The 27,886-nt window shown below is 46.7% G+C and overlaps 1 protein-coding gene across 2 annotated transcripts in view; it reads left to right on the top strand.

Moving 5' to 3' along the window:
- Window positions 1-27,886, top strand: part of PRMT8 (protein arginine methyltransferase 8) — a 90,349-nt gene that overhangs the window by 47,780 nt on the left and 14,683 nt on the right. For both annotated transcript variants that reach the window (XM_007526253.3, XM_060190265.1), the window contains exons 3-6: window positions 4,047-4,202; window positions 7,382-7,445; window positions 20,520-20,662; window positions 21,544-21,631. In XM_007526253.3, the coding sequence (XP_007526315.1) occupies window positions 4,047-4,202; window positions 7,382-7,445; window positions 20,520-20,662; window positions 21,544-21,631 (451 nt within the window). The remainder of the gene's footprint in view (window positions 1-4,046; window positions 4,203-7,381; window positions 7,446-20,519; window positions 20,663-21,543; window positions 21,632-27,886) is intronic.

Raw genomic sequence — 27,886 nt, 5'->3', positions numbered from 1 at the left:
TGCCATTACTCAGCCACCCGCAGGGTTAGATTTTAGATTTGTCTTTCAACAACCATAGCTATACACCCACAAGAAATAAAGCTTCTCTTAGAGAATTCAGAAGCTCTCTGGGTATGGGGAATTGAAATCCTTAACTCCATTATGTCTTCTCCGTGGTTTTCAAGCATAGTTAGGGAATCTACCCCATCCCCCTATACTCCTGATTTTGACTGAAATGTCCCAGGGAACAAATACCTGGTCCTCCAGTGTCTTGTGTACTACATATCCTTTAATCCAAGTGTCTGAAACTGGTGACTTGATTAGCTCTTGTTATTTTATTATACTGATTTACCAGTGTCATCTTTTCCAGTGGCAATAGAGCCTTTGATGTCTTTAGCTCTAATACGATAATAAAACAAATTCAGAAAACATATTCACAAATATTCTTGTCTTTAATAAAACACTGGGGATCAACTCAGGGCCTGTGCATTCACAGTGCTGTTGGGATTCATGTATTGAATCATGTCTAGTCCATCTTTTTGATATCATGAGATTAAACGAAAAACTCAAAATCATAAATCATCTACAAAATATGCGAATATTTGGAAAGCATATTGACAATTGGGTCAGAGAAGAAATTCGAAGAGAAACTTGCAGAGAAAAACCCAAACTGAATGACAGTAAAAATATGGTATCATGGATTGGATGTTTTGTGTCATCCCCACACCAGCATGCTCAAGTCCTAACCCTCAGTGTGAGGATCCTAGAAGGTGGAGGCCTTGGGAGGGCACACATGGGACCTGGGGGGGGTCCCTTCCTCTATCTCCTCTGCTGTGTGACTACACAGCAGAGACAGCCAGACACAAATGAGGCATAGGGTCCTTCCAGACACCAAGTCTGCTTCACCTTGATGTTAAACTTGCCAGTTTCCAGAACTGGAGGAGGTCAGTGTCTGTTTTGAAGTCATCTCATCTATGACATCCTGCTACAACAGCCTGTAGTAAGGCACACAGCATATTGAATCTGTGGGAGAGCAATTAAAGTATCTTGTAGAGGGAGGGACATTTTTACATTTAAATGCTTCTATTAGGGTTGGTAAAAAAAATAGCTCACTTGAATAGTGTGCTGCTTTGCCATGTGCATGACCCAGACTTGAGCTGAGCCCAGCCCCCACTGCACTGGAGGAAGTTTAGGTGCTGTGGGCTCTTACACTGTCTTTATCTCTTTGATGCTCTGACTCTGTCTATAAAACACTAGACATTTTGCTAGATAAAAAAGGTGTAAAACAAAGGAGTAAAAGTCTCCACCTGCTTGATTCAAATTTGACAGGCCTGTCCCATTAATACTTATCTGGTAATTCTTAATGGAGTTAACCAGCTACCCTATCACAACAGATGTAGGCATTTACTGAGAGAAGTGAAAGCATACATCCTCAAAGCTTCATCCATGGCAGTGTTCGCAACAGCTTTGTTCACAACAATCCAAATGTCCCCCAGCAAGCAAATGAACACATACACCCATATACCGTGGCAGTTCACTCAACAGGGAGCTACTCAACCCCAGCCTGAACAAGGGATGACAAGCGTGTGCCAGTGAAAAAATGAATGTGTCTCCCACCCCTTATGCTGAGAGGAGGAGGCCACACAGAAAAGTGCATGATGGAGCTGATGGAACACTTCAGAAGCAGCCTTGGTGGGAGAAATGGGACCACTGATTGTTTGGAGGGTGGGGGGTGAGGATGAACTTTCTGAGCATGAAGGGCTTCAGAGGTGATGGAAGTGTCAAACATCTTGGTTAAAGTGCATGCACTCAGTCACACATTTCAAACCCCTGCTTTCACAGGCCGGCAAAGTAGCTCACCTGAGCAGTATACCTACTGTACCATGAGCATAGCGCAGGTTTGAGCCTACCCCCCATTGCTCTGGGGAAGCTTTGGTGCTCTGGTGTCTTTCCCCTCTCTGAAAATATCAGCCTGGAGCAGTGGAGCTCTGGTAATAAATAAATAAATAAATAAATAAATAAATGAATAAGTGCTGTGCTTTTCAGGCCAGAGCCTTGGCACCACCAGAGATATGTATACAGTAATGCCCTGGTGTCTCTCTCCCCCTCTCACTCATTAAAATGAATAAATACAGTTTTCTTTTTTCCCACAAGCCCACTGGGGCTTGCTGCCTACATGACTTTACTGTTCCTGGTGGCCCTGTTTTTTCTTTTAGTGTGACAGATGGTGAGAGAGATAGAGAAGAGAGATGGAGAGGAGGAGAGACATCACAGCACCACTCCATCACTCTCAAAACATCTCCCCCGCAGATGCTGCCATGTGGTGGCCTGGGGTTTGAACTCTGGTCCTTGCACACAATAACATGCTTTCTACCTGGGTGGTCCACCTGCTGGACCCCAACTAAATACATTTTAAAGAAAAAAAGAACTTTAAAAACCTGTGCTGTGTTTTGTATGTAAGTTATTATTATTTTTTGGACTCATCAGTTACTTATGAACCCCAGTAGTCCTGGAGGTGGGTGAGTGACAGGTGCTAACTGAGCCCTGTAATGGGTACCAATCCTGCCTCAGTACCACACACAGGCTGGTTACAGTTTCCTTGGGCTGGTGACAGTGGTGATGCCAGTCTGGTCTCCCTGCCACCACAAACCACATTGGCAGTAGTGGATAAAATAATGCATTTTAAACTTATATCTTCATCTTTTTATTGGAGGGTCTAATGATTTACAGTAAGTGCAGTTGTTGACACATGGATACAGTTTCTCATCTCACCATGGTAGGTGTCTGCAAATCATTTTCACCTCCCATCTAGGTCCTCCTCCATCATCATGCACCAGGACCTGAAAACCCCCTTTCCTCAGATTCCTTTACTTTATTGCAATATGCCAAACCCATTCCAAATTCTGCTGTGTGTTTCCCCTTATGTTCTTATTTCTCAAGTTCTGTCCATGAATGAGATCATCCCATATTCATTCTTCTCTTTCTGGCTGATCTCACTTAACATGATTCCTTCAAGTTCCATCCAAGATGATATTAAGAAAGTAAATTCATCATTTTTAATAGCTGAGAAGTATTCCATTATGTATATATACTACAACTTACGCAGCCACTCATCTGTTGTTGGACACCTGGGTTGCTTCCTGGTTTGGGCTATTACAAATGATGCTGATATGGACATAGTTATACACAGATCTGTTTTTGGATGGCTATGTTCCTTAGGATATATCTGCAGGAGAGGAATTACAAGGTCATTGGCAAAAGAGAGAGAGAGAGAGAGAGAGAGGGAGAAAGAGAGAGAGATGCTACAGCACCAAAGATTCCTCCAGTGTGATGGGGGCCAGGCTTGAACCTGGGTCATGGGCATGGCAAAGCAGAGCATTGTCCAAGTGAGCTACCTTGCCAATCCATAGCAACTCTTGATAACTCATGATGATTCTCTGACTGGGGCAAAGTTTTGTGCCAGGTCTAACATAAGCCCTCATGCCACACCACGCTCATCCTTTTGCTTTCCGGTAAAAATTCAAGCTTTTCCCAGATCTGGACATGAGTTTCAACTTGAATCAAGCAAGCTATCTTCTTGGTCTCTTTTCTTATCTATTCTATTCTTTTCTTTTCTTTTCTTTTCTTTTCTTTTCTTTTCTTTTCTTTTCTTTCTTTTCTCTTCTTTCCTTTCCTTTCCTTTCCTTTCCTTTCCTTTCCTTTCCTTTCCTTTTCTTTTCATTCTACTCTTTCTCCTCCTTCTCCTCCTTCTTCCTCTTCTTCTTCTCCTTCTTCTCCTCTTCCTCCTCCTCCTCCTCCACCTTTTCTAATTGAGGAAACAATTTTCTGCAAGACCCTGATTATTTCAGGCTGCAGTTTGCACACTTGCTCAAAATAGGTGCTGACCCCTTTCCCCTATCCCAGGGCTGGGCTGAGTCTCAGAAGCTGTTTGTAATGGATTTTGGGAGCCCAGCTGTCCCTGACACCTCTGAAGAGCTCAGCTTCAGCCCTGGGACCCAGGACCTGGCCACCCTCCCTCCTGTGTGGCTGGCACAGGCTGATGCTGCCCTTTTGTCCCCTCCCTGCAGGAGATGCTGAAGGATGAGGTGCGGACGCTCACCTACCGGAACTCCATGTATCACAACAAGCATGTGTTCAAGGACAAGGTGGTGCTGGACGTGGGCAGTGGGACCGGCATCCTGTCCATGTTTGCCGCCAAAGCCGGGGCCAAGAAGGTGTTTGGGGTGAGCCTATCCCTGCTGTTCTCACTCTCTGCCCTGTGTCCTCCAGAATGTTCTAGAAGTCTGGGCCTGCACTGGCTGCCACTCCTTGAGGTGCAGAGAGAGTTAGGTGTGACTCTCAGGCCCCTCAGCTCCCTGTCACCAGGGTTTTGCTCCTGACCTTGAGGCTGGTGGCCTTGGACAGCTGCAGAAGTCTCTCACCCCCCATCATCCCTACCTCAGGGTAGAGCTGGGCAGGCTGTGCAATGTGATATCCAGTGGACACCCTGCTCTCCCTCCAGTGAAGCTGTGGACAGTTCTCTCTCTGTGCCTCAGTTTCCCCATAGTAAAATGCACAGGATGCTGGCTCCTGTGAAGAGCACTTGGGTTTCATGGCTGTGCCAAATGTCAAGGGGTGAGTCTGGCAGGAGACAGGTGCTCATTGGTTAATAGTGATGTTGGGAGGAGGCCTAGGAGGGAACAGCAAGAAAAAACTTATTTTTGCAGCTAGGTGGTAGCACACCAGTTGAGTGCACATGTTACCATACACAAGGACGCAGGTTCAAGCCCTCTCTCCCGATCTACAGGGGGGAAACTTCACAAGCAAAGTAGTAAGTCTGTAGATGTATTCCTTCCTTCCTTCCTTCCTTCCTACCTACCTTCCTTCCTTTCTTCTTTCCTTCCTTCCTTCCTTCCTTCCTTCCTTCCTTCCTTCCTTCTCCTTCCTTCCTTCATTTCCCTTATTTTTTTTTCTTTCTCTTCTCTCTTCTTCCTTCATTTTTTCTTTCTCCCTTTTTACCTCCCCCTCAATTTCTTTCTGTCTTACCCAATAAAATAGAAAGAAAAAAGAAAATATGGCTGCCTGGAGCAGTGGATTCATAGTGCTAAAATCTATCCTCAATGATAACCTTGGTAGCAATAAAAATAATAATTATAAAAAATAATAAATATCACCTTTGTTTGCTTATATAGAGAGGGCAGAGAAAGCATCACTCTGCCAGTTCAAGTGGTGCTGGGAATTCAACAGCCTGCACTTGACTCCCTGGTTCAGAGATTTTTTTCTTTTAAAGGTTGGGAGATTGGTTTATTGATTTTTTTAAATATATATATATATATATATTGTTAATGAGAAAGATAGGAGGAGAGAGAGAACTAGACATCACTCTGGTACATGTGCTGTTGGGGATTGAGATTGGGACCTCATGCTTGTGAGTCCAATGCTTTATCCACTGTGCCACCTCCTGAACAACTTTATTGATTTTTTTTTTTTGTCACCAAGGTTATTGCTGGGGCTTGGTGCCAGCCCAGTGAATCCACTTCTCCTGGTGGTGGTCTTTGTCTTCTCCTTCCCCTTCCCCTTCCCCTTCCCCTTCCCCTTCCCCTTCCCCTCCTCCTCCTCTTCCTCCTCCTCCTTCTTTTTCTTTCTTTCTTTCTTTCTTTCTTTCTTTCTTTCTTTCTTTCTTTCTTTCTTTATTTCTTTTCCTTTCCTTTCCATTTTATTTGCTAGGACAGAGAAACTGAGAAGGGAGGGGAAAACAGATAGACAGAGAAAGAAAGACAGAGACAGAGAGACACTTGAAGCCCTGCTTAATTTCTTGTGAAGCTTCTCCCCTGCTGGTGGGGAGCAGGGGCTTGAACCCAGGTCTTTGTGTATGGTAATGCATGCACTCAAACAGGTGTATCATTGCCTAGTCACTATAGGGAAATTTAAAAAAAAGATGAATGTTCAGAAGGAAAGGATGGAGGAAATGAAGAGAGAGAGGAAGGAAGGAAGGAAGGAAGGAAGGAAGGAAGGAAGGAAGGAAGATGAGAAAAGACCCAAGGAGGAAGAGGGGAGAAGGGCAGCATGGGCCCTGCTGTGCTCACAGCTATGATGCAGAGGAGGAACTGTGGCTGCAGCTTAGGGCCCCATGGAGCAGAGGAAGGGGCTGGTGTAAACCAGGCTGCCTGCCTCCAGGGCCCGAGTCCTTCATAATAATGCTGTCCATGTCTGCAGATAGCATGATGCCACAGCATGTTGGGGAGGGAGTGGGAGAGCAGCAGAGAGTCCTGTGGACTGGGAAGGAGGAGGGTCCAAGGACATAGGAACTGCTGGCCCCACAGAGGCCTGAACCTCCTGGGAGCTGAGCCCTGACTAGAGTGGCCCCTTCCAGAAAGTCCCTCAGGTCCCTTCATCCTCCCCAAAGGCTCTGGTGACAGCTGTCACAGTGCCCTCAATACCCTTTGCAAATATTCTCCTCCTCAAGGTGTGGAGGGATGTGTACAGTGAGTTACCTTGGCATTAATTCAGCTGTGGTGGGGGGGGGGCTCAGTGAAAAAGAAAAGACCAACTCCTCCATTTCCAGCCCTTCTTCCACATCCTCCTTCCCTGGCATGCCCTTACCTGCAGCCCCCAGCAGGACCCCATCTTCAGCCACTCCCCCAGAGTCCTCCCAGCTCTCAGCTGATGACCAGTTGATTACTCACAGTACTAGTCTTGCATTTTTTGAGACTAAGAAGACTATGTGCAGAAGGCATCAGCATATATATGCTTTATTTCCTTTGAAAGAAGGGGAGAAACAGAGAGCAAAGATAGAGACCAGATTCCTGCTCAGCTCTGACTGATGGTGGTGATGGAGATTGAACCTGAGACCTCAGAGCCTACTTTCCTTCCTACCTTTTTTCCTTCCTTCCCTCCTTCCTTCCTCCCTTCCTTTCATTTTATTTAATTGAAGGGGGGGGGCAGAGCACTACTCAGCTCTGACTAATGATGGCTGGGGATTGAACTTGGGACTTCACAGCCTCAGGCATAAGAGTCTTTTTGCAAAACCATTATGCTGTGTTGCATTAGTTTGCATTAGTTCTTTCATATGTAGAGAAGGAACGCAGGTGAGTGTTTACATTTTGGTGTCTCTGACTTGAAATTTGCCCTCTCAGGGGTCTGCATAGCCTCGTCAGGGGGTCCTGGGACTTGGGAGGGTGATGTGGAGTGGATATACAGCAGCCTGACTTCTCCCATATCTTCCCCCACCCCCTGGCTCCTAGGCAGAGTAGCAGCTGGAATTTGGGGCCTAACTGCTGGGCTGGGTGTCAGGAGGCCCAGTTTCTGTTTCCAGATGCAACTGCTAGGCTGACAGCTGGGCCCAGGTGTCGAATCCCCATCTGTGAAGCTGGTGCTGGTGTGCCCCACTGATTCCTGACACCTTGCTCCTTGTCCTTTCCAGATCGAATGCTCCAGTATTTCTGACTATTCAGAGAAGATCGTTAAGGCCAACCACTTGGACAACAGTAAGACTCTGCTCCACTTGTTACCCCATGGGTGGGGGGCCATGGGATCTTGCTCTGTCTTGTGTGGGTGGCATGGATTGACAGCAGAGGTGAGTGTACAGGCCCATGGTCTGGGGGTTCCCAGACCTGACCCAGGCTGTCAGAAGGTTCCCATGGGGTCCTGAGGTCCCACGTCCATGCCAGACCAGCCAAGGACACTTCTCCCCATTCAGCTTCCCTTAATTCCAGACTTTGACCAAATTCTTAGTCTTCTTTTGACCTCAATGGTGGGCAGTACACTGAGTTCTGGATAACAGTCTTCAGCCTTCTTTCTTTCTCTGTCTCCTGTCCAGTGGAAGGTCACAGGTCTTGTTTTTTGAGTAGTGTGACCTCTTGCTGTCCACGGGCCCTGCTGCAGGTGGGGCTTCCTGGGCAATTAGCTCATCCTTGGATGTGGGACCTTATTCTGGCTGGAATCTGACTGTGATTAGAGATGGCTTCCCTACCCAACCACTCTTTGCTTCTTTCCCGAACATTCCCTGGGCCTTTTCCTCTGGAGCATATCTTAATACAGTCACGCTTCTAAACTTCCCACAGCAGCAGACCAACTACATCTTTCTTTCTTTTATTTTATTAATTTTTATTTATAAAATGGAAACACTGACAAAACCATAGGATAAGAGGGGTACAATTCCCACCACCAGAACTCCATATCCTATCCCCTCCCTTGATAGCTTTCCTATTCTTTAACCCTGTGGGAGTATGGACCCAGGGTCATTATGGGATGCAGAAGGTAGAAAGTCTGGCTTCTGTAATTGCTTCCCCACTGAACATGGGCACTGATAGGTCGATCCATACTCCCAGCCTGCCTCTCTCTTTCCCTAGTGGAGTGGGGCTCTGGGGAAGCGGGCCTCCAGGAACCATTGGTGGGGTCATCTGCCCAGGGAAATCCAGTTGGCATCATGGTAGCATCTGGAACCTGGTGGCTGAAAAAAGAGTTAACATATAAAGCCACATAAATTGTTGACTAATCATGAACCTAAAAACTGGAATATTGCAGATGAAGATTTGAGGTCTCTGTTTTGGAATTAGCTAGTAGGTCTATGTTAGGTATATTCCAAGGGTCCTGTGACTCCATTAGTTTTTGTCTGAGCTTGACATCTAACGTGTATGTAACCTAAGTTATTGTCTGGGGTGATGGTGTCATAGGTGGAAAAAAGACAAGAAAGCTGGATGAGGGAAGAGAGTAGCTCCCAAATATGGGAAAAGTGTATAAATAGGCCTATGAAGGGTGATGAGAAGGCTGGGAAAGGCCTTTCAGAAGGTGTGGGGTGCTGTGACTGCTGGGATGGAGTTGGAGGGGTTGGTGACTTGGGGAGGCAGGTGGGCGTAGACATTGACTGTGTCCCATTCTCACATTCGTGTGACTCTCCTCCTCCCACAGGAGCCACCCAGGGTCTCTCAGGTGCTGTCTGTTCCCATGCTATTCCCTGGGAATTGGCAGGACCTGGGAAGAAGGTGCTGTGGGATGATCTCTGCACTGCATCCATTGAATCAGAAAGAGGAAACCAGATTGTCCTTTTCCTGTCCAGGCAACACAGGCTGGCACCCCTGTGCCCATCAGTTCCCACCCTCTGGCTCTGAAACAAGGCAGGTAGTTTCCCCTCAAACAGAGACTGGATGCAGCAGTTCAAGCCACAACAGCTGGGGCTCTTGCTTCTGAAAATGAGAAGTGAAGTCTGCTCAGAAAGGGAGTGGATGTGAGGGCAGAGATTCATCCCTGGGCGAAGGGCAGGAGGGGTCCCCAAGAAATAGCACTGAGACCTGCTTCTGCCTTGGTTCCCCTACATGGTGATGTTCGACCTTTGGGGTATATGAACACACACCCCACTTTTCATCTGTCTCTCCCACTGCCAGTTCTGAGGTACCCTGCCTTTCTAAGGAGGGGGCTCTCTGAAGCCTTGTGCTTGTGTAGGGGGAGGGATCCTCCTGAGGTACACCTCTGGGCTCCTCCTTACCCTCTCCTACTTCAAACCCCTGTCTTTCCTGTTCCTCTTTCCTTCCTTGCATCTTTCTTTAACTCCAAAACACCCCATTTGACCCAAACAGTGCATGATCAAATAGTAAAAAAAAAAGTTATATGTATTTTTCTATCTGGAGCATCTGAATGAGGTGCAGAAAAAGCCCCCACCTCCCTGGATACACGCAGGGCATATCCCACAAGTAGGGAAACCCCTCCCCTCCAGGGTGCTCTGGCAGTATAGCAAGTAAGGCAATGGATGCAGGACAGTGATGTGGGGAGCAGAGCCCTTGTGTGGATATCCATCACCCCACTCACCTCCCTCCCAGTGGAGGAAGCTCATAGCCTGAGCCACCTGTATGATTCCCCCTGGGACCCAGTCTCCTCTGAGCTGGCAGCTGACCCTCCTCAGCTCTCAGTTGGCTTCCATCACCTTGACCCTGGAACTCCAAGGACAGTGCTCTGTCGGTCAGTGTGGGGGTTCTGGGTGCTTCCCCACAACTGGATTTAGGTCACGCAGCCTGGCAGAGAGGCCCCTGGCACCTGGGTACTGTCCCAGCTTGCTCTCAGCTTGCTTGTGGCTTTGTCATGGTGATGTTCAGAAGTCATGCAGTGAAGGTGGCATCTGCCAGCCCCTCCAGGGAAATCTCCTGCCTTCCCCTCCTCCTCATCCAGCTGTCCTGAGAGAGGTGCCAAGAGACTACACACACATTCCCACCTTCATTTTACACCTCCTGCGTTACTAGACAGGCTGGGTCCATCTTCATATTTGTTTGTTCATCTCTATTTTTCATTTCTGTTTTTCTCATTTGTGATTAATAGTTGGTTGCAAAATTGTAAGATTACAGTGTACAGTCCCACACCATACTCACCACCAGAGTTCTGTGTCCCCACTCTCCACCTCCCTAGATAATCACCAGAGTTCTTTTTTGCTGTTATTGTTGTTATCTTTATTTATTGGATACTGCAGCCAAAAATCAAGAGGGGAGGAAGAGATAGAAAGGGAGAGAAACAGAGAGACAATTCAGGCCTGCTTCACCACCTGTGAAGTTTTCCCCCTCTAGGTGGAGACTGGGGCTTGAACCCAAGTTCTTGTACATTATAACATGTACTCTCAACCAGGGGCACCACCACCTGGCCCCACCACCATAGTTCTCACAAATCTTAGAAACAGTTTGCTTGCTTCTGATTCCCCCACCCCCAAGTTCATGTGAATCAGATCTCGAAATTCCACACATGAGTGAAACTGTCTGGCAGTTGTCTTTCATCTCTTTACTTACTTGGCTAAGCATAATCACCTCTAGTTCCATACATTTTGTCCCAAATGACACAATATTGTCTTTTCTGATTGCATAATAGTATTCCATGGAATATGTATCCCATAACTTCTTTATCCAGTCATCTGCTGATGGGCATTTAGGCTGCTTCCACTCTTTCTTTGGCTATTGTGAACAATAGAGCTTGAACATAGGGGTGCATGTGTTCATTCTAATTAGTGTCTGAGTGTCCTTTGAGATCCATCATCTTCAGTTCTTGCTTTAACACTCACTGTGCTCAGGCTTTGGTCACTGTGCTTGTTACTTTATTTTTTAATTTTTTAAAAAAAATTTTAGAAATATTTATTTATTCATTCCCTTTTTTTGCCCTTGTCATTTTATTGTAGTTATCTTACTGTCGTCGTTGTTGGGTAGGACAGAGAGAAACGGAGAGAGGAGGGGAAAACAGAGGTGGGGAGAGAAAGACAGACACCTGCAGACCTGCTTCACCACTTGTGAAGTGACTCCCTTGCAGGTGGGGAGCCAGGAGCTCGAACCCGGATCCTTACTGCAGTCCTTGCGCTTTATGCCACCTGCACTTAACCCGCTGTGCTACCGCTGGACTCCCTCTTGTTCCTTTCTTTGTGACAGAGGGTGAGAGGTAGAGAGAGGGAGAAAGAGACACAGAGAAGAAGAGACACCTGCAGAACTGATCTACCACTTATGAAGCTTCCCCTCTGCAGGTGTGGGGGTTTGAATCTGGACCGTCAAGCATGATAATAATGTGTGCGCTCTACCAGGTGAGCCACCCCCCCCATGCCTTCCACATGTTTTTGGTGAGTGTTCGTACCTTCGGGCATAGAAGGTGTCTCTCCTATCTACACTCCTGAGACCACACACTTCGTGAGCACAGCATCTCAGATGCATTCCCATGTGTTTTTCTTCTTTATTTTTGATGGAGGGGAGAGAGAGAGACAGAGACAGACAGAGACAGACAGAGAGGAGAGTCGCCTGTAGCGCTGCTCCACCACTCATGGAGCTTTCCCCCTTGTAGGTGGGGATCAGGGGCTTGAATCTTGGCCCTTGCACATGGTAACACATGTGCCCTACCAGGTATGCCACCACCAAGTCCATCTCCCTAAAGGTTTTACTTACTAACACACATCTAATAAGCTCATTCCAACACCATGTCCTGGACAGGCTCCCTCCCTGCTTGGGCTCTGGTTTGCTAAGCTAGGCCATCCTTATCACTGAGACTTCACTCTCCCATGCCAGCCTGCTGTAGCATATATACCTGCCTCTTCTTGGCAGCATGGGCACCTCACTTACTCAGACCTACCTGCTGGCTGCAGGCTCAACCACTTCACTCTCTTCATCTTAGTGGATCATGCTAGATATTGCAGTTGAGGGAGAAACTCTAGAGGAAAAACCACCATTCCTGCCTGAATAACCACCCTCAGGCCTTTAACACATGCCTACTCCTAACACCCATTCTTCCAAGGAGGCAGGAGATTCATGCCCAGGGGAAAGTAGTCAGCCTTTATGGCTTCCTCCCAGGAGGTTGCAACAGGTGAGGGAAGCTGCCCAGGCCCTATATGCTGCACCTGCTGACTCATCCTGGGCATGTGTACTGGAGAAAGGACAGCTTGGCTGCACATATGCTTCCATGGGAATGCGTTTGAGATGCTGTGCCCACTAAGTGTGTGGTCTCAGGAGTGTAGGTGGGAGAGACACAACAACACAACCCAGAAAATACCTGCCACCCAGAATCTCTCCCTCACCACCTCTGAGCTGCTGATTGGGTGCAATGAGTTACACAGAGACACACCTCTTCATGAAGCCACCTGCTTGGATGCAAAACCTTCCCTGAGCTCCTACAGAGGCATGTCCACGTGTGCATGCAACCAGTGCAGCAGTCACTGTGAGCACACACAGCTATTATTGTGCTGTTGGGAAAGGCATGATGCCTTTTTGCATAGAAAAACAAAAAAAAGGTCATGAGTTTTCCGACACCCCAATATTCCTCCTCCCTCTTCCCCTCTTTCTCTGCCATGGAAACCGGAAAGCTGCCAATCTACTTAAGAAGGTCAATCCATTTGTGGAAACTGACTTAGAAGCTCAGGTATTGATATTATTGTTATTATTATTGTTATTATTTTATACCAGAGTACTGCTCAGCTCTGGCTTATGGGTGTGTGGGGGACTGAACCTGGGATGTAGGAGCCATAGGCATGAGAGTCTGTTTGGATAACCATTATGCTATGGGCATCTCTCCCAATCAACGCCACCTGCTGGATGTAGGCTGGACCACTCCATGCTCTGTGTCTTGGTGGATCATGCTAGATACTGCACAATTGAGGGAGGAACTCTAGAGGACAATCCACCACCCTTCCTGATATGATTTTTATAACTCTGGAGACAAACAAAAAGTGATCCATTTACTTATAAACTTATAGGGGAAAAATGCATCCTTTTATTTCTGCCTGTTTTTCCAAAGCATCAGTGTCTATCATTAATACAAAGCGGAGGCAAGCAAGACTCGACAGAATGCCAATGACCAGAAGAGTCATCGTGACAGGGAACTCTGTCTGCTTGCCTCACCTTCCTGAGCCCCTGAACAAACACACTCTGCTTGCAGAGCTTCTGGGAACCACAGATGATGGATGAGTAGAGAATGCCTAATACAGGGTCTATGCACAGTGAAATCTGTATCAGCAAGTGTGAACTACATAACTTTTCAGGTTGCAGTTGCTGCACTAGGCTCATTCTCAGCCTCACACTCCAAGTCTCTTCTACAAATGATGCTGGAATTTTCTGCTTTTGCAATGTCTCCCTGTGGGGAGACATTTTTGCAATGTCTCCCTGAGACACTTCTCTGGTCCTTCGATGGCACTCCTGAGAGGGTCCCTTGATATTGTTGTTGAAGGCACTGCTTTCCCACCAGGTGACCTCTGTCCCCCTGAAGTCTCACTCACACTCAGTTTCTTTGTTTTGGAGTCCCTCTGCCATGATCCATCTTCAGAAACTAAGATTCCCTAGAACATCTCTCTTCTGGGTTGTTGTTCTCTGCTTGATGTCACCTGCATTTTAAAAAAAATTTATTTATAAAAAAGGAAACATTGACAAAAACTATAGGGTAAGAGGGGTACAACTCCACTCAATTCCCACCACCAGAACTCTATATTCCATCCCCTCCCCTGATAGCTTTCCTATTCTTTATCCCTGTGGGAGTATGGACCCAGCGTCATTATGGGGTGCAGAAGGTGGAAGGTCTGGCTTCTGTAATTGCTTCTCCACTGAACATGGGCATTGACAGGTTGATCCATACTCCCAGACTGTCTCTCTCTTTCTCTAGTGGGGCAGGGCTCTGAGGAAGCGGGGCTCTAGGAACTATTGGTGGGGTTGTCTTCCCAGAGAAGTCCTGTTGGCATCATGATAGCATCTGGAACCTGGTGGCTGAAAAAAGAGTTATTATTAGTCAACACAAATTGTTGACTGATCATGAGCCTAAAGGCTGGAATACTTCAGATGAAGAGTTGGGGGGTGTCCTTTTGTAGATAGTTAGTAGGTCTATTTTAGTTATATTCCAAAGGGCCCATAACTATACTAGTTTTTTTTTTTCTGAACCTGACATCTGATATGCAGGTGGATCCAAGTTATTGTCTGGGGAGATGATGCCATGGCTAGAAAAAGGACCAGAAAGCTGCATCAGGGAAGAGAGTAGCTCCATAAAGTTCCTAATGAAATAGTGTCTACTTAGACTTAGATACCCTCTTCACCTACTTCCTATTATACTTCCCTCACTCATTCCAAAACTAACCTTATCAAAGTAAGGACTGCAAAAGTTGAATAAGGGCAAGAGACTGGCATACTGTAACAATGACTCTTTAGTTACTATCAGGCCACCCCATTAGCTGGGGCCCAAGTTGGGGAGTCCTGAGATTCCCAAACAGACATGATGAGACTAGTCCTCGAATAAATCCCTCTCTCCATTGTTACCAGTCATCTCTATCAGAAACAACACAGTAAACCCCTTTGTGGGCCCCCATAGAACCTTGCCCTCAACTTGGATCAACAACGGTAGAGAATGCTCCATCCTCCGAAGGGATACTCTGTGTTCCACCTGAGGAAGATGGGTCCTGGAATTTGGGGCAGCTTGATAAGTTCCTACTCCTGACCTCAGAATGTGAGCTCAGATCTACAGGGATACAGAGATTACATAAACTCCTAAGCTGCATATGGGCTCTAGATCAGATCAAATTGATGGGGTTTACAATCACCTGCATTTTAACAAGTGCCCTGGGGTGACTTCAAGCTCCTGCAAGCTGGTCTGCATTTAACTCTTGTTCAGAGCCTTTGAATTAAGTCATTTGTCACCTTCTCCATGAAGATGCCATAGAGGTGAGATCTTGTCATACCCTATCCTACTCCTCATCCTCATCCTCCTCATTGCTGGAGCTTGGTGCTGGCACTATGAATCCACTGCTCCCAGCCGCCATTTTCTCTCTATTTTTTCGTTCTGTCTTTTATGAAGACAGAGAGAAATTGGAAGGGAGTAGGGAGATAGAGAGAAAGATAAACACCTACAGCACTGCTTCACCACTTGTGAAGTGTTTCCTCTGCAGGTGGGAAGTGGGATGCTTGAACCCAAGTCCTTATGATTGGTAAAGTGTGTGCTCAACAGAGTGCACTACCACCCAGCCTCTGGTCACACCTGCTTCTGTATCTCAGTCTCCTTGTCTGAAAGGGGAGAGGTGTGTCTCCCAGAAGACCAGTGTGAGGAGCTATAGCTGTACATTGTGGTGTGTTGGAGCAGGATCCAGAATCTTTCTGTTCCCCCTCCCAAGTGAAATGCCAGTGTTTTTGTGGGACAGACAATGTCACTTTGATGGTGGAGGTTGGGCGGTAGTGCAACAACGGGTTAAGTGCACATGGCGTGAAGCGCAAGGACCAGCTGAAGGATCCTGGTTTAAGCCCCTGACTCCTACCTGCAGGGGGGGTCACTTCACAGGCAGTGAAGAAGGTCTGAAGATGTCTGTCTTTCTCTCCTCCTCCCTGTCATTCCCTCCTCTCTCAATTTCTCTCTGTTCTATACAACAACAACAACAATAACAACAACAATAATCCACAACAACAATAAAACAACAAGGGCAACAAAAGGGGAAAAATAGACTCCAGGAGCAGTGGATTCCTGGTGCAGACACTGAGCCCCAGCAATAACCCTGAAGGCAAAAATAAATAAATAAAATTAAATTAAAAAGTCACTTTGATGGCATGAAATTGGCCATGGGTGGGGGCTGTGGGGGCTCTCTGACACATGGAACCCAGTTCTTGCTGCCAATCATGGCTTCCTGTCAAGTGCATTTTAGCTCCCCACTGTGCAAACCCGGTGGCATCTAGTGGGTAGGAAGGAGCTAATACACATTGACTGTCATTATCATTTCACTCACCGACTTGACTAATAGCCCTGTCAGAAGAAGAAACACAGTTAATTAGATGTGGCTATTTTTAATGAAGCCGTACTTGTGGCTCCCAGTAACGCAGCTCCTTGTCCCTGAGGGCTTGTGAGTGGCCATTGATAATCTAAGGGGTGGGCTCAGAGCTCCTTCCCTCAGGTGTTTGTGCTCCATGACCACAGGTGGGCCCGGGGCCAGCTGGACAGACACCGACCTCACTCTCTTGAAAGCTGCAGTCTCCTGAGAGGACTAGTGTGCAAGCTGTGAGCAAACAGCACGATGAGGATAACTCTCAGAGATGGTGGAGCTGTGGGGGAGACTAGTGTGTCCCCTTCCAACTGGGAGGAGGCTATGGGTGCTCTCGAGAGCTGGTCTTCATGCAGGGGAAGCATCCACACCACAATCACTGTGGGCAGGGCTCCCTGCCCTTCTCAAAGTCCATCTTTAAACCCCACCTAGCACAGTGCCAGGACAGAGAGGGGACACTGAGGACAGACCTAACTGGTGGACAGAGGTCAGCAAACTCAAAAATAGAAGTGGGGTTAACAGTCTTCCTGGTGTTAGTCCATGAGGAGAGGGAGTCCTCTCTGCCCAATGAGTGAGTGTGCCTGGCCAGAGCATGGGATAATGCTGATTCCCAGTCCAGGGTCATTGCTGTGTTCACTGATTCCAACCCTCTATCCAGCACTGCTCATAACTCAGTCCCTTCCCAGCCCAGCTCACCACAGGCTGCTGTCTGTGCCCAGGTGCATTGCACAAGGGCATTGGAGTGAGGAGTGATCATTCCAGGTGCGGCAACACCTGCAGTGGCTCTTTGTTTTGTATGTAAATCTTTTGTTTTTTTTGTTCATTGGTTTATTCAGTAGAGACAGAGAGAAACTGAGAGGGGAGGGAGAGAGGGAGAGAGACGAAGAGGCACCTGCAGACCTGCTCTACATTTCTTGAAGTGTCCCTCCTGCAGTAGGCAGTGGGGACTGGGAACTACCTGCTGTCAGATGTAGCCCACATCCCATCAGAGTGACCCCAGAGTTGTTGGGCATCTCTTCCTTTCAACTCCACTGGCTGGAGACTAAGGCTTGGTCTTACAGGAAGAGTTTTTCTTGGGCCAGACAGTGGCACACCTGGTAGAGCACATGTTACTATGCACAAGGACTCAGGTTCAAGCCCCCAGTTCCTACCTGCAGGGAGAAGCTTCATGAATAGTGGATCAGTGCTACAAGAGTCTCTCCTCCTTCCCTTTGATTTCTGAGTCTATCAAATAAATAAAGGGGTAAGTAAATCAGTATAGTAAACTCAAACTTAAAAAAAAGGAAGAGTTTCTCCATGGTCCAGGAGCTGACACCATGGTTAGAGCTTTGAACTTAAAAACATAAGGCCCCGGGCATCACATATGCCAGGGTGATGCCCTGGTTCTCTCCCTCTCTCTTTCCCTCTCTCTGTCTCTTTCCCAATGTTGATAAGTAAATACAACTTTAAGATGAAGAAGCTCCTCCATGTATCTAGACCAAAGTCTTCCTTCAAGCTTCTGTTGAACCTCTAGCCAAGGATTACTGACTTGAGGGAGCTGGCACAGCCAGTCTTCTAACTCCACCACCCTCTGGGCCTCCTGGGCAGCTCACAGTGATTCTGCCTCCCCTTTCCCTCTAACCAGTCTTCCAGGGTCTTCCCTGATTTTTTTCTTCCTTGAGGCCCTTGCTTCCTCACCTGCAGGGGAAGGGCAGGCCTGTGTGACTTGCACCAGTTCTGGCCCTGCCTCAAGATATCTGATTCTTCTCACCAGGTTGAGGGAGTGGTGAAGTCCACTGGAGTTCTGTGGGCACTGTTGAGATAATGTTCTTGGTTCATTTGGCAATCTGCATTCAACACTGTCTATTCAAAGGTGCTTGTTCACTCACTCACTCACTCATTCAGTGGTGATGGCTTGGTCCCAGGGACAGGAAGGGATGACCATGGGGACAGCTGCAGCAAACTCCCTGTGTGGCAAAGAGAGAATAGGGGTGTGAGAGAATGTGTATATGTGTGTAAAGCTGTGATGGGAGCAGGGGGTCTTGGCTGCGGCGTAGTGGCATCAGGAGATCACAAAGTGCCTCTGGTCTGTTACTCCTGAACCTCAGTCCCACTCTTTAGTGGGATGGCACCTGCTCTAGGAAACAGTGTAGAGTCTGAAGTGGAGGTACCCCTTCAGCCCTGTGAGGTCAGCTGACTCTGGCAGACCCGTCAGAGACCCACATGAGCACATGTGAGCCTGGCCTGATTTTTTTTTTTAAAGAGAACCAAGCAAACAACTGTGAGCCCAAGTGACCAGATTTCTGTACTAACCTTTTGAGTCAGAAAGTCAGAAAAAAAAAAAAAGAAGAAGAATTTTCCTCAACACAATGATGAAAAGAATCTGGGTGTCTTGCTTATGGATTTGAAATTACAAGGGGAAAGTTGTTCAATTTGCATGTTCCTTCCCTGCTGTGATTAGGATCATTCTAGAATTTGTGGGCTGTGGTACTGCCATAGCTAGGTGAACATACTTTCTGTCATTCTTTTACTCTTCTGTTTTCTTTTGCCACTAGGGTTATTGCTGAGGTTTAGCACCTATAAGACTCCATCATTTTCAGTGACCATTTTTGTGAGAGACCAAGAGAGAAAGAGGGTGGGGCTAGGCCCCTGTAGCACTGCTCCACCTCCTGTGAAATTTCCCCTGTATAAGTGTGAACCAGGAGCTTGAACCCAGGACCCTGTGTATGATAATGTGTTCTTTCTTCCAGGTACACCACCACTGGCCCCCTTTCCATCTTACATAATAAAGATGCAGTTCCAGAGAGAGTGACCTCAGAGCAACCTTGGGTTGACGTTGCCTTAGTGATGTGGGGTCTGGGTCATGAGAGGGACCCACGGCCACCTAGACACTGTGGGCCTCAGAGAAGAGTCTGTGGGAAATGTTCATATATGGAGAAAAGACTGGAGGCCATGAGAACACTTAAAGAGTCATTGACCAGAGCAAAACAAAGCAGACTTTGCATGCCAATGAGGCAGGTGGATCCAGTGTATCCTTGTCAGTTCTGTATCAGAACAAGAAGCAGACTGAGCACTCTGCTTATGTTTTTTAGGAATCCTTTCTTTTGTCCTCTAGTTCTCTTGGGCACCTAAGGCCCTGCTTTTGGTTGAGTTCCTGCCCTGTATGGGGTCTCTGGGCATGAGTAGGAGACATAGCAGAGACTTCTTCCCCTCACCCTTTGTCCTTTCACCTCTTCTTGGCTGGCTCACAAAGACCATCATACCAAGATGCCATCTACCTTAAGTCTGGCTGTGAGCCTGGCACTTCCTGTGTGTTAGTTCACTGAATTGGTCATGACCCACCAAAGAGAGGTTACTTGCCCTGGATTCTTTCAGAGGAACTGGAGTTCCACTGGGTCAAGTCATGTATGGAAAGCTGGAATTAGCTCAGTTGAACAGTGTGCTGCTCTGCCATGTGCATGACTCAGGACCAAGTCTAGCCCCTACCACATCAGCCTCTGCCCAGCTATGCCTACTCAGTCCTTTGTTTCATGGAGGATAAAGAGCTGAAAGAGTGACTCGGTGGCCTGGGTCTTTGGGTCAGAAGAAAAGATCTTCAAATCTTGGACTACCTGTTAGCTTGGGAAGAATTTGGTGACCTGATATGTGACTCTACAAGCAAACCTTGTTTATACAGTGTATGGCTGAGCAGTCTGCAAATGGAAATGCTTGCACTGAGTCTTGGGGGTGTTTCCTACCTCCTGCTGTCTTTGTGGTTTGCTCCTTCCATGTGGTAGGGACCCTGGTGCCTCTCTGTCTCTCTCTCTAAAAATGAAAAAGAAAAAATGTCAAGTAATTTACAGAAACTTATGTAGTTAGTAATGAGGTGACTTAACATTTAAACCCAGGACTGTCTGACTGTGGAGCTCATACTCCTGCCAGAATACCAACTTGTCTCTCTTCAGTGGGCAGTCCCCAGGGGTGGTCCTGGTTGGTGACAGGGGCAAGAGCAGTAAAGGAGGTACCCTGCCTTTGGGGAGGAATCATCATGGTGGCCCACAGTCAGTGGGGATCATGAGCGAGGATGAGAAGCATGGTGGCTCACCAGGTCTGGATCTGTGGCCACTCCTTCCCCTCAGTTCCAGATGAAGCTCCAGTAATGGTCTTGATAAAGCTGCAGGAGGATGTGGCAGGGAGCATGCAGTGGGCATAGGTTGTGCCAGACACACAGAAGCTTCTCGGTGTTGGGGGAACCTTCCCATTTCCCTGGTATGAGCTGGCCCTGGGAAAGAGCCAGCTTGCAGCAGACCTCAGCCTGGGGAGGGAGGGTGTGTGTGCTGCCACATGTGGCCCTGAGGCAGGGTATCTTCTTTTGCAGTCATCACCATCTTTAAGGGCAAAGTGGAGGAGGTGGAGCTGCCTGTGGAGAAGGTGGACATCATCATCAGTGAGTGGATGGGCTACTGCCTGTTTTACGAGTCCATGCTCAACACTGTCATCTTTGCCAGGGACAAATGGCTGGTGAGTGTCCCTATTCTGACCCTGAGTTGGCTCCAGAGAGGACTTGGATCAGAAGGCCACCTCTCCCAGGCCCAGCTCTTTTTATTTATTTACTTATTTGTTTACTTATTTATTTTTATTGCCATCAGGGCTATTGATGGAGCTCAGTGTCTACATGAATCTATTGCACTTGGTGGCCATTTTTCCATTTTTAAAAAAATATTTGATAGGGCAGAGAAAAATTGAGAGGGATGGGGGAGATAGAAAGGGAGAGAGAAAGAGAGACACCTATAGCCCTGCTTCACCACTTGTGAAGTGTCCCCCCTGCAGTGGGGACTTGGGGGGTGATGAAACTTGGATCTTTGCACGTGGTAAAAGTCGTACTCAACCAAGTACATTACCATCTGACCCCCTGGCACTACCCTGTAAATCAGAAATGTTCCAGGGGTTGGGTCTGTCATGCTGGTCTGTCAGGGTGCTGTGCAGGTCTAGCCTTGGGCCTTCTCACTGAGTCTGACACCTGTCCTCAGTTGTCTCGACAAAGGCCATCTCTGGTCAGTAAGCACTTAGGACCTGCATGCCTGCCCAGGAGTTAAGTGTGCCTCTGACCTTGACCTTGATTCTTGGATTCTCTAGACCAAGAGATCATTGCATCCTCCACCATTACACATTCGACTCAGCTAAGCCGTACCTGATGTGTTTAGTTGACCCTGCCAGCCTGGGTCCCCCCAAGGAAATGGGAGTACTATCATCCCTGCCCAACCCCTGACGGAGGTGCTGGGGAATGAGTGAGGAATGCTGCAAGGGGCTGCCTGTCTGCCGACGTCACGTGCAGTTCAAAATGTAATGTCTTTGTCAGGTGAATAGATTACGAGACCCATTTCCCCACAATTCATCAACAGAAACCTGGAGGGCTTATGTTTCCAGACCGGGCAGCGTTGTACGTGGTAGCGATTGAGGACAGGCAGTACAAGGACTTCAAAATCCACTGTAAGTCACCTTGCAGTCCCCTTCTGGGAGGGACCACTCCCTGGGGGCAGGAGGCTAGGCTGGTCTGTCTTGCCCCTGTGGAGGAGGGGCACCTGGGTCCTGCTCTGGGTGCTCCTCTCTGAATAGGTCTCTCCAGTCCCAAAGGTGGGAGGTCAGCTGAGAGAAAGTAATCAACACCCCAGAGTTTTTTGTTTGTTTGTTTGTTTTTTAACCAGAGCACTGCTCAGCTCTGGTGTATGGTGGTACTGATGATTGAACCTGAGATCTTTGGTGCCTCAGGTATGAAAGTCTTTTTGCATAACCATTATGCTGTCTCTCCAGCCTGAGAGAAAGTAATCAACATGGCTAGTAGCAGACAAATATTTGTAGACAGAAGGGGTAGTTGCAACTTGGATGAAAGCAGAGGGCTTTGCCGAAAATCCAAGTGGCATAAAATCTTCTGAAGCCCCATTATCTTGAGAGTTTGCCATGGAGAGAAAAATGGCCAACCTGAGCCAGCAAGATAGATCACTTGGGAGGGAGCCCGAGACCCAGGTTCAAGTCCAGACCCACTGCACTGGGAGAAGCTTCCGTGCTGTGATATATATTTTGGGTTGTCAGAAAAATTATGATGTCTTTTTTTCTATGCAGAATGATGGAATAGAAAATAGAAAAAAGTATGATGTCTTTTTTTCTGTTCTGAGATCTGGCCCTAAGCCATCACATGGTGGCACCTGCAGGGAAGATCTCATGAATGGTGGGGCAGAGCTGTAGTGTCTCTCCTGTTCCTGTCTCTCACCCTCTGTCTGGAAGAAGGAAAAGTGGGGGGATGACCATGGGTAGTGGTCTAGCTGTGCAAACACTGAGTCACAGAGATAACCCTGATGGCAATGAAATAAAACAAACAACCTTGTCAGCTGAAAACTGGTTGTTCTCTTAGGAAAAATTAAAACACCTCTCCACTATATTAGCTGCCCCCAACCCCAAGGGCCATGTAGTCCTACTTCATTTAAAGCATGGGTGGTAAATGCCAGAAAAATCCTTTGGTCTGGTCCTGCAAAGGCAACCAGAGCTTTGCTCATAGCTGCACTGAGTGCTCATTTAAATTGATAATTCTCATGATCTGTGAATGCTGTTAGAAGTATCCAAAAGACCTTTGCAGAAAAAAGTCCCCCTGCCCTGTTGGTTAGACTTGTAGAGGGTAACACTTCTCAGTGACACAGCCTGGTCTCTGTGAGATGCTGACATAGGTAACAAGTAGCTGTAGCCCCTCTCCCAGAACTAGACAGAGCCAGGAGCAGGGCACCCTCACACAGGCCAGGTACAGTAGAGGGTTCCTCCTGGAGGTCAAGTATCATGCCCCTCCCCCACCATTTTCAAGATTCTGATTTAGGCTTCACATTTGCAGCAGTGGAGCTGATATCGTTCTCCCTATTATGGCTAAGATGCCCTGTTTAACTGGCTGTTGTTGTTCTGTGCATTCAAATAATTATCATCTCATGGCTGGGAGTGTTGCTGAGACCTGGTCTGTCTGCCTTGTGTGTGATAGTTAAATTGACTTCATGCAAAGTCCTGGTTTCCAGAATCTGTTGACAAGTTTAAGTGTGCATGCACTACACATCAAAGGACTCAACAGTCCTTGGTGTTATACATGGTGCTAGACTGGATTTCATTCATAAGATTGTCAAACCTTATTTATTCTTATTTTTTGCCAACAATTTCCACCATTCCTGGTGGATCAAAATTCAAGAGAGAGAGATGGAAGGAAAGACACCACGAGCATTGCTCTACCACTCATGAAGAGTGCATGGTGCTTCTCCTGGTGCTCTAGGGACTTGAACTTGCATCCTTTTGCACAGTGAAGTGTGCGTTCTGCTGGTTTACCAGCCTTTTTCTTTCTATGGCTCCAGAGGCGAGCCTGACTGCCAAGTTTGTTGGTCTCCGGTGACTCGGAATCTAGGGCAGATGTGTTCTCACAGTAGATTGCAAAACAATCCGACAGTGAACATTGATCAAATGCATGTATAAATAGGACATATTTTGCCCTGGAGCTGCATTATAATTTGGCTATTGGAGTCTGTGCCATGTAACTGTACTGAGAGTCTTGGGAACCTTCCAGCACAACCTTAATTCTCACGTGCACTTTAATATTCACTGAGCTCTGATGCCCTAGATCCCACCTGGTAACCTCTATCTCATGCACACTGAAAAGAGTCCTTTGTAGGGTCTGTGGTTGGCTCACCTAGTAGAGTACATGTTATCATGTGTGAGGACCCAGGTTCAACTCCTGGGCCACCACATGGGAAAACATGGGTGGGGAAAGTTTCATAAGCAGTGGATCAAAACTATGGTGTCTCTTCTTCTCTCCCAGCCTTTCTCTCTCATTCTTTATGTAGAAGAAAATATATATATATATATATATATATATATATATATATATAGCTACCAGAAGTGGTAGAGTTGAGCAGGCACTGATAATCCTGGTGACAGAAAAAAACAGTGAGGACTGTGAGAGAACCAGTTGAACCCTGTGAGGAGCTGGTTGGCGGATGGGGTGGGAGGGGAGGAGACAGTAGCTATTACTCATGCAGGTGCTAGCAGGAAGAGGATCATGTAGCTTAGTCTTATACTACCAGCTGCAATATTTATAGTCTCTGGGAAAGAAAAAAATCAATTCAAACTCATTTTTTCTTGTGGATCACTTTTCCGGAGTCTTTGTCAAATAAAGCAAATGGGGGAAAAGAGAAAACAAAAAATTGATCCCATGCCTTTCCCCCTCCAAAAAAATCATAGACACTTAAAAATTTTTTTATTATCTTTGTTTATTTATTAGATAGAGACAGCCAGAAATTGAAAGGAGATGGGTAGATAGAGAGGGAGAGAGATAGAGAGACACCTGCAGACCTGCTTCACCACTCACAGAGCTTTCCCCCTGCAAGTGGGGGCTGGTGTCTTGAACCCGGGTCCTTGTGCACTGTAACATGTGCACTCAACCAATTGTGCCACCAGGCCCCCATAGGCACATTTTAAGTGTATTTAAAATACTCCTACATTTTGCATTTTAGTGGCTTTGTAAAACATGACTAGTTTTGTCTTTAGTTTGGAAAGTGAGTGCATTTAGAAATATGTTTAAAACTAGTGGAGACTGTGGTTACTCCAAGCTCTAAACCCAAAGTAAAGTGGAAAGGTTGCTGGTTGCCAAGGGAACAACTGTAAGCAAATTTTACTTGGCTCAAGAACCAGCTAGACAAGGGGGAAAAAAAAAAATCTTCAAGCAGGCAGGAGAGTGAAACTTGCCCAACCTCTTTCAGAAAGTAAATTACTAGAAAAACAGCTTTCTCTTCTCTCCCTTCCCTTCCTGGCTACATGTACCATGGAAACACAAGAATGACTGAAGAAGGGAAACTACCCACATTGTGCTCTCCAGCTACTAGAGGAGAGAGAGGGAGGGAAGGGGGAGGAGGAGGGAGAGATTGGTGAATGGTAAGGATTAGGCTCATAAGACTCCTTTCTTTCTTTCTTTCTTTCTTTCTTTCTTTCTTTCTTTCTTTCTTTCTTTCTTGCTTGCTTGCTTGCTTGCTTTACCAGGGTTATCAATAGGTTCAGTGCCTCCAGTGTTTCACCAGTTCTGGCAAGTATTTTCCTCTCTCTCTCCTCTCTTTCTTCTTTCTTCTTTGTCTCTCTTCCCTCCTACCTTCTTTCATCTCTCTTTTCTTTCTTTCTTTCTTTCTTTCTTTCTTTCTTTCTTTCTTTCTTTCTTTCTTTCTTTCTTTCTCTTTCTTTCTTGCTTGCTATCTAATGACTAATGCCCTTACCCCAAACCCACCTACTCAACAGATGACCAAGAACTGCAACAAAAATAAATGTGCTTGATTTTTTTTTATCTTTTTAATCTTTTTAAATTTGTTTTTATCTTCCCTCATTGATAATAAGCTAGTAGGGAATACATGGTCAACAAAAAGGAGAGGAAAAATGTAATATCCTGGAGTGACCTGTCACCCAAATAACTGAAGGTAGGGCATTCTATCTGGGGAAACAAGCTGTGAATTGCTTCCTCAAGTGGCAACTGAAGTGTTGTTAAAGCAGCTCAGGCATTAAATAGGCAGGACCGAACTTCAGTTAAAAAAGCTCAACTATCCTGTAGAGTAAATCTAATTACTATCATCTTCATTCTAAAGGAAAAGTCATGCTTTGGAGAGCTTGAATTCTAGCTATTGTTACAGAGACACACTGCAGGGTCCAGAGTTGAACTCTAGGAACCAGGCCCTTAGCTGTTTCTTGAACACTTAGAGGTGAGTATTTGCTCAGCTTTTGCACTGACTTAAAAAAATGAAATAAAAGAAGAAAGTGGGAGAGAGAGGGAGAGAAAGAGAGGCTGGGTGGTGTTGCAGCTGGTAGAGTGCACACATTACAGTGCACTAAGACCCTGGTTTGAGCCCCCAGTGCCCACCTGCAGGGGGCAAGTTTCAAGAGCAGAGAAGCAGTGCTACAAGTGTTTCTCTTCCTTTCTAGCTCACCCTCTCCTCTCAATTTCTGTCTATCTAAAATAGATAAAATGTTAAAAAAAAAAAGGGGGGGGAGATAGAGAAATACCTGTAGCACTGCTTCACCACTTATGAAGCTTTCCCCCTATACATGGGGACTGGGAGCTTGAATCTGGGTTCTTGTTCATGGTAATGTGTGTGTTCATCCTGGTGAACCACTGTTGGGCTCTGTCCCGCCTCTTAACATAAGATAGGCTGGGGGGAAGGAGACAGAGAGAGCAGGAGCAGGGCTACAGTGCTACAGGGCTCCCAGGAAGGGTTGCAAACTGGAGGTATTAATCTCAGTATGGATGTTTTTGGAGAGAGGGTGAGCAGCTATTCTAGGGAAAGGATGGATAGTTATTTCCAGATTCTAGAGGGGGGTCTTCTCTGAAGTCAGTGCAGTTGCCAACCAGGCATCTTCCTTCTCCAAATGCCAATCTCAGTTAGGAACTTGGCACCAGCCTCTGTTAATTTGATGGAATGTGACTGGCGTCTCATTCTCCAGCCAGAATTTTATAAGAGACTTTTCTCTGCCTTATTCTTCTGGGAAGGTCTCTGCATGCCTTAGAAAGGAGTGAATGACTCAAAGGATCCTTCACATCCCCTCCTCTCACCGATACCTAAAGCACATCTAGGACTGAAGTCTTTTAGGGTGCCATTTATTTGTCGAACTTTTTTTATCTTTATTTATTTATTCCCTCTTGTTGCTCTTGTTTCATTGTTGTAGTCGTCGTCGTTGGATAGAACAGAGAAGAGGAGCGAGGAGGGGAAGACAGAGAGGGGGAGAGAAAGATAGACACCTGCAGATCTGCTTCACCACCTGTGAAGTGACTCCCCTGCAGGTGGGGAGCTGGGGGCTTGAACCAAGATCCTTAGGTCAGTCCTTGCACATTGCACCACGTGCACTTAACCCGCTGCACTACCACCCAACTCCCTTTGGTGAATATTTTAAAAGACAAATAAAAATTGTTTTGAGCATTTTATTTATTTATTTATTTATTTATTTATTTATGTTGGATAAAGAGACAGAGAGAAATTGAAAAGGAATAGGAGATAGAGAGAGAAAGAGACTCCTGAAGACCAGTTTCACTGCTTGTGAAGGGTCCACCCTGCAGGTGGGTACTGGGGGCTTGTGCCTGGGTCCTTGTGCATGATAATGTGTGCTCTACTGGGTGTGCCACCACCCAGCCTCCCCCAAAGAGTCTTAGCAGCAGCTCCCAGGGCCAATGGTACTGCTGGGATGACTTGGGTCCCACACTGGTGACATTTCTTCTTATTTAGGATAGATTCTCCTCTATGAATCCAGACTTTTACCCAGCCCCCTCATTTTGCTGTTGAGAAAAAGTGATGTTCAGAGCACTCAGGGAATTTGCACAGGGGTCTGGCCGAGTAAAGAGTGGCACTGGGATTGATACAGCAGCTGAATGTCACTTTAAAAGCCCTTGCTTCTCTCTGCACCATTCAAGGCTTGTGGGGAGGGATAGGAGGAGAGAGAAAGATGGACTTTCTGGGGTGATAGAGTGACATAAGCAGAGGCACTGAGAGAGAAATGTGGATAACCACCAGAAATCACCTAGGACATGACTGACTGGGAGGGCATGAGGGAGAACGTGCCAAAATAGTCAAGTTTTAGTACACATATCCCTGTTACATTCTTTTTTATTTATTGTATTTTTCCCCCTAAAGCACTGTTAATCTCTAGATTATGGTGGTACTGGGGATTGAACTTGGGATTTTGGAACCTCAGACA

Source organism: Erinaceus europaeus, chromosome 4 (genome assembly GCF_950295315.1).
Source record: "Erinaceus europaeus chromosome 4, mEriEur2.1, whole genome shotgun sequence".
NCBI lineage: Eukaryota > Metazoa > Chordata > Mammalia > Eulipotyphla > Erinaceidae > Erinaceus > Erinaceus europaeus.
This window is presented reverse-complemented; position numbering and strand designations above follow the sequence as displayed.